Below are 12,214 nucleotides of genomic sequence, written 5' to 3' on the forward strand. Positions count from 1 at the left end.
GCCTCATCTCCTGCTCCCCTCCTGCAGCTTTGATTCCAGGACTGGCTGAGCCTCCAGTGCCAGGGAGCTAGTGGACCCAGGATGATGTCTCATCTGGCCCTGATTTCAAAGAGATTAAAATTAGAGCAGCCTAAGAGAGGAGAGTCTTCATGCAGACCTCAGCCATGGGGCTCGGGCCTACCCAATCCTTGCCAGTGGGAAGTGTCCCACGAACAGTATAAAAATCTATTTAACTCTATTTCTTTCCATTTCATTTATTTCTGACTATTTGGTTACTATAGAAGAATCTTACCCTTTTGTGACAATCTCTTGTCAAAACCCGTCAGGTCCAACAATTACAAGTTTTGTATTTTAAATTTTGACATAGCCCTTTACACAACTTCAAATATACGATTTTTCTGTCATTATAAAACATATAAACAGATATTTATGTAAAGGCACTTACATGGGAGAATGCAACTGTATTTCAAACAAGAGACACACAGGATTTCAGGTAAACTGGTAATTTATTTGTATTATCACTGTTTTGTGTAACTGGTTAAATAAGCTCAGTTGCATGGAGGTTCACACACATCTTATTTCTTCCACTCGTTCTTGTCGTAGTCCCACTTGGCAGAGAACCCCTGGATGGGGCTGACCTTCATGTCCAGCATCCTCTTGGTCTGCTTGGCCACCCAGTCCTCCTCGAAGGTGTGTGGGAGGGGACCGTACACTGCAGTGCGGAACAACGGTGTGAGGCGAAGAAGGCAGGACCCATGGCAGCTAAGCCCATGAGCTAGGTCTCCCCAGACACTGGTCAGCCAAGCACCAGAACCAGCAGCCACATCCAACGCTCACACCAGGTACTCCACTCTGGGCAGTGACAGCTCAACATGTGGCACTCCCTTCCTTGTTTACAAAACAAAAGCAGATCACCTGCTCTATAGGAAGGCGCATGCAGGACCACTACACCACAGCTAACGTGGGAGACCAAATGTTATTAACCACCACCACATTCAAACCAAAACAATTATACTATACTACTCAGAGAGAGAAATGCCACTCACTGTGCCCAACAGAAAACCCTGAAAATGGAGCCCTAGAAACCCCGAGTCAGAAGCCCCAGAATGCTGGTGTCTGTGCCACAGTCTAGTAACAGGCCAGAATGAATGTCTCCTGAGGCACCGTCCCTAAGCCAGCATGGGTGGTGACTGGGTTCGCCGATCAATGCTATTGGCTGGGATGTGCCGGGGAAGTGGAAGTCAGCAGACTCTAGCTTACAAGCCTGTCCCCCCAAGGACTTTGGCAAACCTGAGTCCACAGCCTGAAGGCCACAGCACCAAGCATGAAGAGGGAACTGGTCCAGCTGAAGCCTCTCTCGAGGCACCGCTCCCTCTTCTCCACTCACCATAGTACTTCTCCCAGATCAGGATGAGTGCCGTGAAGCCGATGAAGAACAGGGCAGACCCCACAACTGTTTTCCACTCGTTGGTGCTTCGATTCATTTCCGCAAAGCTCTCATTGAACTTAATGCGGTACACTGGAACAGAAGAGAGCCGGTTCACAGGCAGTAGGGACACACAGCTCACGTGAGCAGGGGGCAACGGGGCACAGGTGGCGGACAGCACAGAGGGCATCCTCTGCTTGTGCATGTGCACACACGCTCACTCACAGGGCTTCAGACACACTCAGGCACACAGTCTCACACACACGGCCTCACACCCACTCAGACACAGGGTCTCTCACACATGGGTAGTCACGGTTTTTCATACATGGTCTCATAGATGCTCTGTCACACATATACACACAAAAGGTAAATGAGAGGCGACGAAGCATGTGGGTTTGCTTTGGATGAAAAAAAACACTAGAAATTTTTCTTTAAGTTATGGTGTGAAGTCCCATCGACTCATGTTGTTCTCATGTCTCCTTCACTGTGATGGGTGCCTGCTAATCCTCCTTCACTAACAGACAACATACAAACCAGAACACAGCAACAAACCAAAGGCTGCATCCACACATTCAATCCTGCCCCCAGGGCCTGCTCCTCAGTGTGCACACACATGGGCACGAAGCTCTGGAAGTGCAGAGAAAAGGGCCTTGGTGAGGATCCAGCCAGCAGGCAGAGATGGGGCCACTGAACACAACACACCAACCCTGTGCTGTCCACAACACACACACAAACTCTCCCCTCCTCCCAGACACTTCCTAGTGATGCCCAGCAAAATGTACTTTTAACAAAACAAATCACAACCAGCATCTCTGCAGAAGCACACTCCGCAGAACATTTCATAACCTGTTCCTAAAAGTCCTAGGTAGCAGGGACTGTAATTATTACAGAGATGATTACTAAGGTCCAGGGTCACCTGCTAAGGGCACATAAGGAGGGTGGAGCTTGGGCACAGAACCAGGCACAGTCCCGGTACACACGCATTGCAGTTGTCAGCTGTTACTGCATGCCCCAGGAGCCTAGGCTGACCCTCACTGCAGCCAAGTGTCCTCCCCAGGCGTGCTGAGGCCAAGGAGACTGGCTGTTGTCAGCCAAACAGCTGGAGGCTGGCTCACAGGAGGATTTTGGTGAAGATCAAACCAGCAGCCGTGATGACAGCTACAGGCCTCAAGCTGTCAGGGGCTCAGGACAAAACCTCTGTGGAGCCAGGAGAAGCCCCAAGTTAACCTTTCAGACAGGAGGAGCTGAGGCCCGGAGAGGTAACAACCTCAGTCAATGTAACACAGCTGCATAACAGGTCCCAGACCCGGTTCATCCTCAACCAGAGGCTTTCCAGTGGCGGGGATTCTAACTAACAAACCTCACTTCCAGAAGGGACAACAGAACAAAGAATCCTGTGTGGCCATGTGTCCCTCCCTATATGATCTACAGTAAAATCTGGATGGGCTCTCTTCTTCAATGTCTCTGACATGGCGGTGGCAGATTTAACAGTGGGACAGACTGAAGCACGTAGTCTCTTAGTCTCACATCTAGAGAGCAGCCATTAGGTAACAATGAGTTCCTAAAGAGCCATGGTTACGCACTGGGCTTTTAACCGCAAGGTCAGCAGTTCAAATCCATTAGCCACTCCAATAATGAGGCTGACTGCTCCCGTAAAGGCTTACAGTCTCAGAAACCCTACAGAGTCCCTCCAAGTGAGAACGGACTTGATGGCACTTGGTCTGGTTTTTGTTGTTTGTCTGAACTGCTGTTGGTAGGTACCACCAATAAGTCGGCTCAGACTAATAACAACGCTGTGTAGGGTTTCTGAAACAGGAGCAGAAAGCCTCATCTTTGGTGGGTTTGAACCGCGAACCTTATGGTTAACAGTCCCATGCTTATCCTACAGAGTCACTAGGGCTCCTAAGCTCCTATCGAGGGTGATGGTGGCGTTGTTAAGTGCTGTTGAGTTGACTCCGACTCATAGTGACCCTGTATAGGGTTTTTGAGAAGCGGATGGTGGGTTTGAACCACCGACCGTGTGGTTATCCATCCAGTGTTTCTCCTACAGCAGCACCCCAGGACTCCACTGAGGCTGAGAGAGAAACAGCTCGATGAATTGTATATGAGAAGAATGCGGAAGGGCCTTCAGCTCACATACATGCACCAAGAAACCATAAACCAGCTTAATGAAAACCTCTTCCTCCCCCTCAGAAGCACTTGCTTTCTCCCTACCCCTAAAAGCAACAGGAAATCAACCATTTCCAATCCAGGCCAGTGTTGTGGGTGGACCACATACATCCTACACAGTCATCCCCAGTCATTATCTGTTAACCTGGTCACCAGCTAGGTCACACTAAGCCAGGACTAGAATCTGGGGCCCCTGGTTGCCAGCTACTCTCCAGTCCACACCCCAGCCTCCCCTCAGAAACGCTGCCGGACACACCTGATCCAACTTGTGTGTGTGTGTGTGTGTGTGTGTGTGTGTGTGTGTGTGTGTGTGTGTGTGAGAAAGAGAGAGAGAGAGAGAGTGAGAGACAACATCTGATCATGATGTCCTTCCCTTCCAGCTCCGCAGATGCTACGGGCCAAGTGAAAAACGGAGATTTTCCTGTCTAACAGACTGCACCCCATAAATACCCACATTCTATTTTCTCATCGATGGAAAGGGTGCTCCAAGCAGCCTTCTCCTTCTCCTTCAGGGCCTTCTGCTGGGCAGAAAGGGTCTTGACGTGAGCCACATCAGGCAAAGGGTAGTCCCGCCGGTCGACATAGACTGGGAGAGCATAGTCTTCGGACTTTACGACACTTCCTAAAAGATAAGTGAACAGATATTGTAGAATTCATGTGGGCCGGGAGTCACAAACAAGGCAGTACTTGTAAAATCAGAAACCAGCCCATGGGGGTGCAAATACTGCAAACTTCAGCCCTTGCAGGGCCAGTGGCTGCTTTTGTCAGACTAAAGGGACAGGGAGCAGACTTGGCCTGTATGGGCCCTAGAGAGCAGAACAAGGTTGGTGGGTAGGCAATTCACAGGAAGCTCTTCCTATCACAGCAAACAGAGGCTGCCAGTCATTAATTGTCAAGGAACACAGACCCAGCTCTACTGACTTGGCACACTTCCCACCAGCGAAAGCGTTCACATGGGTTGCCTATCCTGGACTCAAGTTGGGACTAAATGAAGGACCTTTGATTGAGGAAGAACACTGAGATACACAATTCATAGTGGGAGTCCTAGTGTGGTGCTGCAGGATAAACAGTGGACTATTAACCACAAGGTCAGTGGTTCAAACCCACTAGATACTCCTCAAAACCTTTATACCGGGTCATTATGAGTCGGAACTGATTCCACAACACTTCACAACAACAAGATTCAAAACCAACATGTGAAACAATGGTCCCTGCCGCAACAAAAGCACCTGGGACAGTCTGTATCCAATAGAGGCTGAGGGAGGGGACCCCATCATCTCCTTAGAAACTGTGGCATGCAGTCACTTACTCATTCATCCCACAAATACAGGCCAAGTACCTACTTGGCCTCTGTGCTGTACACGGGTCCAGTACCCGGGGCCATCAGCAAAGCAATCCAGGAAGCCAGGTACAGGAAACCCACTCCAGAAGCAAAAAACATTAAACACAGCAAGGGGGCTTCAAACAATTCATGGGAAAGTCCCATCATGTTTTAATTCCACTTTTCCATGTTTTTTTTTAAGCTCCCTGGCATACTCACATGCATACGTAAGTACACAAAGTCCTGGAAAAGGAAACCCCAAGTTGTGCATATGTGTCAACAAGAGGGGATGAGCCGGCCAGCAGAGAAGACAGACCTATCCCTTCACATAGTATTCCTCCCTTGCTTGGAGCTGTTTCTTCAATTCTTTCCAACCTATGCAAGAACACCGTGTCCCAAGCTTCAGGGAAGGTAATACAGGTTCTGCAAAATGAAAAATGCTTCCCCTCTACTACACAGCCCTTGTTATTAAATCTCCCAAATTGTGCTAATAGGGAAAAACCTTAAAGAGCTATCATTTCTCTAGCCACTGAGTGTACCCACGTTAAGTGGCTAAGGAACTTCCAGCTCTACCCAAGCTCATGCCCCAGTCTGTGAGGAAAAAATGGCTAGGATTAATTATGAATCAGGCTGCAAACCTCAAGGTCAGAAGCTCGAAAATATCAGCTGTTCTTCAGAAGAAAGATGAGGCTTTCTGCTCCCGTGAAGATTTATAGCCTCGGAAACCCTATACAGGGTCGCTATGAGTTGGAACCAACTCCACGGCACACAGCCACCACCACCATTCTATTAAAATGATGACTATAGCATAAAGAATGGCTGTATACTGTTATCAAGTTCAGCCTCTCCTCGCCAAAAAAGGGGACTCTTAAAAGAGTTTGGCGTCCTGGTGTGAGACTTTGGGTTAATGTACTGGACTACAAGGTCGGTTTGAACCGAAAGGTCATGGTTCAACCTCGCCAGCAGCTCCTCAGAAACCCTATACAGGGTCACTATGAGTCAGAATTGACTCAATGACACTGAACAACATTCAGTTGTTACAGACATTCAACTAACACATCAGTTATTAAAGAGACATCAACTAGGATTTTAAAAGTGTTCAAACACTGATTGTGGCGCAATGGTTCCCAGCTCTGTGAATAATTTAGGACCCCTAAATTGTACATCTCAATAAAGCTGCTATTAAAAAAAAAAAAAAAAAAAAAAACACTAGATGTAAATTCCCATAACCTGAGAGAGGTCTATGTCTGTGGTTGCATTTTCTAGAGCAGAGCTGGTCAACCATGGTTTTAAGGCAGCCAAGGGGCCTTCCTTCAGGTCTAGTCTCCAAACAAACACAGGGTGAAAGCTAGCACATCAAATGGTCCTTCAGGAAAAGAGAGATCCTCTGAGGGTCTTCCACACTGAGGAGTGTGTGCAGCTACTGATATAGCTTGGTGAACTCACACTCCCTCAATGAGATGAGTCCCGGCACAAAGACTCAGGCTACAGTGACTTCGAGGGGGGCTCCTGTTCTAAGATTTCATGAGAACAGGTGTGCACTTTCAAGCATGACCTGTACAGTAAGTTAAAAATCAAAGGACGAGATGTGCTCAGTGGACTGCAGTTTCTCGCATTTGGCTGCCTACTGTGTGTTGGAGTGGGACAAGCAAGATTCCTGGCCTCAAGAAGTATACACTCGAGGCAGCAGATGACTCACAGATGCACAGGCAAACACCATGTGTCAGATGGTATATGACAGGGAGCATCTTGGGAGGTAGATGGCTCACGGTTGAAAGAACATTTCTACCAATAGTGAGTGACTGCAAAGATTAGCAGTCAACCACAGCTCTGAGGAACAAAATACAGCTGGGGTGCTGTGGTAGTGAGCTAGTAGGAGAGACAGTCTTAGGCATTAATTTTTTTATTACTATATGAGGAAAGCAGAAAGGAAGACAAGACCAAGTAGGTTTTACTCAATGAGACGCCATCGGAGATTTCATTCAAGAGCGGAAATGACTTGCTTTATTTTCCTTGCTGAAAACCTAATGCCTAATGAATAATCCATGGCTATCATGCCACACTAAACTGGCTTCCTAGAAGAGTTTAGAATGATCACAAAGGGGCACAAGGAAGTTCTGGGCATGATGGAGATGCTCTATGCTCCAACTGTGGGAGCAGTTACTCAACTGAGTAAGTGGATCAAGATTCACAAACTACCAGACCAAGGAAAGGTAAATTTTGTATTCTCTACATTATACCTCAAATCAACAACAACAAAAAGGCTAAGGAAATATTAATATGGCCAAATTAGAAACAAATCAATCTTTTTTGTTAACTAAATTCCTAGGCTTTTATTGGAGTATTTCTTTCAACATATAAACAAGTCATTTTTTATTATCCACTTATTTATTAGTGGTTGTTAAGTGCTGTTGAGTGGGTTCTGACTCATAGCAACCCAAAAATATAGGGTTTTCAAAGAATGGCTGGTGAGTTTAAACTGCCAACCTTGCAGTTCAAATCAACCTTGAGGTCAAGTGCTTATCCTATGGAGCCACATCAAGACTCCAATTGACTGATACAACTAATTTAATGACGCTCTTACTAGAATTGTCAGGGAAGTTTAAGGAATAAGAATAAGATAGTACCTTCAGCTGTAGACTAAGCACTTGACTGCTAACCTGAAGGTCGGCAGTTCAAGCCCACCAGCCACTCCTTGGAAGCCTTATATAGACAGAGTCACTATGAGTTGAAAGAGTTGAAGGCACTCAACCACGACCACCACAACTCAAGACCAAGACCATAAACTGAGAGGTCACATTTAAAGCAGGCGCAGGGAATAGCGGTCGAGCCTTCCAGGGCCAGGCCACCCCCATGCTGACTCCATTTTCATTCTCTTGCTTTTCCCTTTGCCTGGGACAACCGTCTTCTTGTGAGGCTAGAGTTACTCCTCCTCCTCTTTCCTAAACTTCCCTCTGGTGCTGCTATACCTCCTCTCCAGGCGGCAAACATTCCTACCTCATATGCTTTTCACTCTCAGGCCTAACAACAGGTGTGTTGTACAAAGAAGGTGCTTGATCGATGCAGAACTAAACGTGCCATGCACAACAGTAAGCTCTTTATATACATGAGGCAGCTGCCAAGAATTCATGGACAAACTCCAGTATCTTTCAATTCCGCTTACCCACTAACTTTCTGAAGCTTCCTTCTATCTCAAGTGAAAAACGAGATTCCTAAATTAAGCAGCTTGTCCAAGATAGAATGAAAATGTAAAGCCAGCATCATCAATAAAGTCCACCTTCGTCACTTCCACTGTCCCTACAATGTAAACCGTATTCAAATGGTTTGGAAGTTAACTGGCAGGAAAAGATCACTAAGGTCAGGTATGGTGAAGAAAGGGAGCAGGGTGTCTCTGTAGGGTAAGTACTGGACTAAGCACTAACCCCAAGATCAGCTGTTCGAGCCCACCAGCTGCCCTGTGGGAGAAAGACGAGGATTTCGGCTTCTGCAATGATTTACAGCCTTGGTATGAGTCAGAAGTGATTTGATGGAATTTAACAACATGGTGGAGAAAATCTTTTGAATGGGGTAAAACTTGAGCTGAACCTGAAAAAACTGGTAAGAAAAGAAATTGGGAGAAAAAACAGTATAAGCAAATATTTAACATGATTCCTAATACTTCTGAATCCAGAACCAATGCCCTACTGAAATCTTTACAAGCCACTTCAAATTCTCAACACCAGGGTCAGTAGCTCAGTCAACTTTGTTAGAAAATCCAGAACCCCAAGAGAGGGCTTTATATGTAACAGAGCAAAAACGAAATGTGTTCAGCTTATTTAAAAGTTAAGAAAATTATACTCACCGTGCGCTCGCACACACGCGGAGGTGGAAATGGCTCGCTTGCCGATGAGGCTCAACACCCTGGTAGACAACATTCTGAAAAATAAACACACACGCCTTCTCCATGAACGAGGGCAAATATCTAACAGAAACTGAGGCTTCTCTCTGTCCCAATGCTTCTGGGAAGCACATGTAATTCTTTGGCTTTTCAGCTTCTTCCCATCATAAACAATCCATTCTTTATCACTAACTCTGAACTCACAAGATAAACCAGGATGAGGCTTAGTTTTAGCCAACTTCCTTATAAACCAAAAGCCATAATCAAGGCATCAGAGACTTAGCAGAAAATTAACCTTTAAAAAAAAGTCGAGGAGAAGTGTAAAATGAGGCTTGGAGAAAGCCTGAGCTTCCAGGATGGACTCCAACATTTGGAAACAGCGACAGCTCACACGTACTGAAAGGCGCCGGTGGCGCGAGGTCAAGTGCTGTGAACAGCTAGGTGGGCGAACGATGTAAAAGCAGGCAGCCTCGGAAACCCTATGGGGTCGCTATGAGTCGGAATCAACTCGCCGGCTGCGGGGTTTGCTCGCTCGCTCGTTCGCAGGGAGCAGGGCAGACATTCAAATTCAACACAAGGTTCGTTGGAAACCTCATCCGAGCAATCGAGGGGAGTAACGCAAAAACGGCGTCCAGTTCCCGTGCATCGCTGACCATGATGACCCAGCCCACCCCAGCGCTGGTGATGTGCCCCGGGCGCCCAGACCCTGTCAGACTCGGGCTTCAGAGGCGCTACATTCTGACCGAAGTAGAAAGCCTCCTTTAAAGCTGGACCCTTCAACGGGCAGCGGACGACGCACTCAGATGAACGACCCCACGAAGAACAAACGGACGCAGGACGTCAGGGCCGAGCTGGCTCTTTTTCTCCTCGGGCCTGGTCCGCGCGTGGGCAGACCTCCCGGGAGCCCCGTTAAACCTGGGCGGCGGCGCCAAAACCGTTTGAAGAGCCGAGGGCTGAGCCTGCAGCGGAGACACCGGGCCCGCGACCTCGGCCAGCGGGCACCTCAAGGTCAGGGCCCGAAGCCAGTCTCGGGCCGCGTCGTGGCAGAAGAGGCCGGGCTGAGCGCCGCCGGGCGGCACCAAGGCCTGATCCCGCGGCCTCAGAACCCCAAGCCCTCGCGGGCGGGCCTCAATGTCACAGGGCTCCTCGGCCCAACTGCCGCTTCCCGCTCGACACCGGGCCGCCCGGCAGCTCGCGGGTGTCCGCTGGCTCCTCACCCCCCGACTCCCCTTGGCCTCACTGCGCGGCGCAGGCCACACTCCCTCTCACCTGCCACCGCAGTCCAGCTGCTATCCCGCCGCGACCGCCCTCTACGCCCCGGGTGTTCGCGACCGGAAGAGAACGAGACCGTACCGCGGAGCACCACGGGATAGAGAAAGACTCCGCCTCGCGCCCGGCTGCGCGGAGGTCACTGTGCACCGGAAGCAGGCGAGCGCAGCGGGAGTCGTAAAAAGCTGGGCCGCGTTGCTTTCCGGCAGACGCTGGACAGACCGCTTTCCGGCGAACATCGGGAGTAAGCTGCTTCAAGCTTTTCGGAGAAGGAAGGTGGTTTTTGAGTTCCCGAGGCCAGAACAGGGCTGACCTGTGGTGGCCTCCGTCAGCTGTGAGGCCGCGCCGAGGAGTCGCCGCCTCCTAGTCCTGCTTCTCCGTTGAGGTGCCGCGCGGCCTGGCAGCGGGGTCCAGGCCTAAGCCGCGCGGCCAGGGCCTCCCGGGGCCGCCCGGGCTCAGCATGCCCGGGGTGAAGCTGACCACCCAGGCCTACTGCAAGATGGTGCTGCACGGCGCCAAGTACCCTCACTGCGCTGTCAACGGACTCCTGGTGGCCGAAAAGCAGAAGCCACGTAAGGAGCACCTCCCTCTGGGCGGCCCGGGAGCCCACCACACCCTCTTCGTGGACTGTATCCCCCTCTTCCACGGCACGTTGGCCCTCACCCCCATGCTGGAGGTGGCCCTCACTCTGGTAAGCACTGGAAAGGATGCCTTTCCGCCCTCAGACATTCCCCGGCCCTCCCCTCGGCTTGGATCGGGGTTTCCGCGGCCCCAGGAGGGCGCCGGGGTCTCGGCACGGGCCGTCGCGGGTGTCTGGAGGCGCGTTGGGCCGGCCACGAGTGACCCATACCCCTTGTGTTCGCTGGGGGTTTCGAGTTTCGGGAAGCTGGTTTTTTCCGCGTCTTCCTGATCGGACGTTGGGTGCAGGCGTTGGGGCTCTTTAGGTGTCAGTACTTTTAGAACAGGGGTTCGGGCGCAGCTCGGAAGGCAGCGTTTGTACGTGGGCGGAAGACAGGTGAGGCGCCGCCGCCCTAACGGTGCGGAACGCTGGGAACGCTCTCCTTCAGGCCCGCCTCTGCGTGTGTTGGTTTGGGAAGCAGAATATGTACTTGTTCGGGGTCAGTGGTTTCACCTGGGTGCTTCCGCTGCAGGGATGCAGCGCAGGAGCCGCTCCTCCCGGCGCCGTCCGGCGTGTGCTAGCAGGCACTGGCTGACACCGGGTGACACCGGGAGGCAAGCATTTCACAGCCATCCAAGGTGGTTGCTGATGGAGTTTTAGGCGATCGTTTTTGCGGTATTGTGACCAAGGTCGAAAAAGCACCCTCTCTCAATTCCGGTGACTTGTTACAACCTTACCTGTAGCCTCTGACCACCTGCCTGAACTCAGGTCGTTGATTTTGAAGGTTTAACTGTGATGCTGGAGCCTTGGGGTGGCGCTGTAGGTTCATGCACCAGAATGCAAAGCCGTTTCACTGCAAGGTCGGCGGTTCAAGCTCACCAGCTGCTCCTCGGAAACCCTACCACTTAGACCACCCCCACCCCCCACTGTGATGCTCAGTCATAGGGGAGGTCCATTTTTGAAAGATCATAGGTTGATGTCCTTTCTCTAATTCCAGCTTCTTTATGATCACCGAATTACAACATCTGTACAAATTCCTAATCCAGAAATACGCCCTGTTGTGGCACTGCGGGTTAATGCGCTGAACTGCAGGGTCGGCAGTTAAACCTCACCAGCCGCTCCTCGGAGATCCTGTACAGGGTGGCGACAACAGTTAACAAGGTTACTGAGCACATCTTTGTCTACCTGTTAGAATTCAAGGGTCGTGTGGTTTTGTTTCCTATTGTACTTAGTTTTGTTCTTAGAACTTCATTTGGTAAAAGGTTCCTAAAAACTCTAATCAACACATAGTGACCCTTTGAGACAGCATAGAACTGCCCCTTAGGGCTTCCAAAGCTTCCTTTACAGAAGCCAACTGCTACAGCTTTCTACCACCGAGCAGCTGGTGGTGCCCACTTACCCCCAGGGCTTCCTAGTAAAGGTTGTTGTTAAATGCCTTTGAGTCCGTTTTGACTCTTAGCAACCCCATATAGAGTTTCCAAGGAGTGGCTGGTACACTTGAACAGCCAACCTTGCAGTCCAGTTCGCCATCAT

The 12,214-nt window shown here is 49.9% G+C and overlaps 2 protein-coding genes across 3 annotated transcripts in view; one reads left to right on the forward strand and one right to left on the reverse strand.

Annotated features, from left to right (window-relative positions):
- Window positions 1–575: 575 nt before the first annotated feature.
- LOC102828762 lies at window positions 576–8,830 on the reverse strand. The gene is made up of 4 exons (XM_006860122.1): window positions 8,758–8,830; window positions 4,050–4,217; window positions 1,388–1,519; window positions 576–712 (listed from the first exon to the last, which is right to left on the reverse strand). Exons 1-4 carry the CDS (start codon window positions 8,828–8,830, stop codon window positions 576–578), a joined length of 510 nt encoding a protein of 169 aa, XP_006860184.1.
- A 1,473-nt stretch (window positions 8,831–10,303) lies between these two features.
- Window positions 10,304–12,214, forward strand: part of EMC8 (ER membrane protein complex subunit 8) — a 17,271-nt gene continuing 15,360 nt past the window's right edge. For both annotated transcript variants that reach the window (XM_006860123.1, XM_006860124.1), the window contains exon 1: window positions 10,304–10,753. In XM_006860123.1, the coding sequence (XP_006860185.1) occupies window positions 10,523–10,753 (231 nt within the window). In that variant the 5' untranslated portion in view covers window positions 10,304–10,522. The remainder of the gene's footprint in view (window positions 10,754–12,214) is intronic.

The sequence above is a fragment of the Chrysochloris asiatica genome, unplaced genomic scaffold (assembly GCF_000296735.1).
Source record: "Chrysochloris asiatica unplaced genomic scaffold, ChrAsi1.0 scaffold00037, whole genome shotgun sequence".
Lineage (NCBI taxonomy): Eukaryota > Metazoa > Chordata > Mammalia > Afrosoricida > Chrysochloridae > Chrysochloris > Chrysochloris asiatica.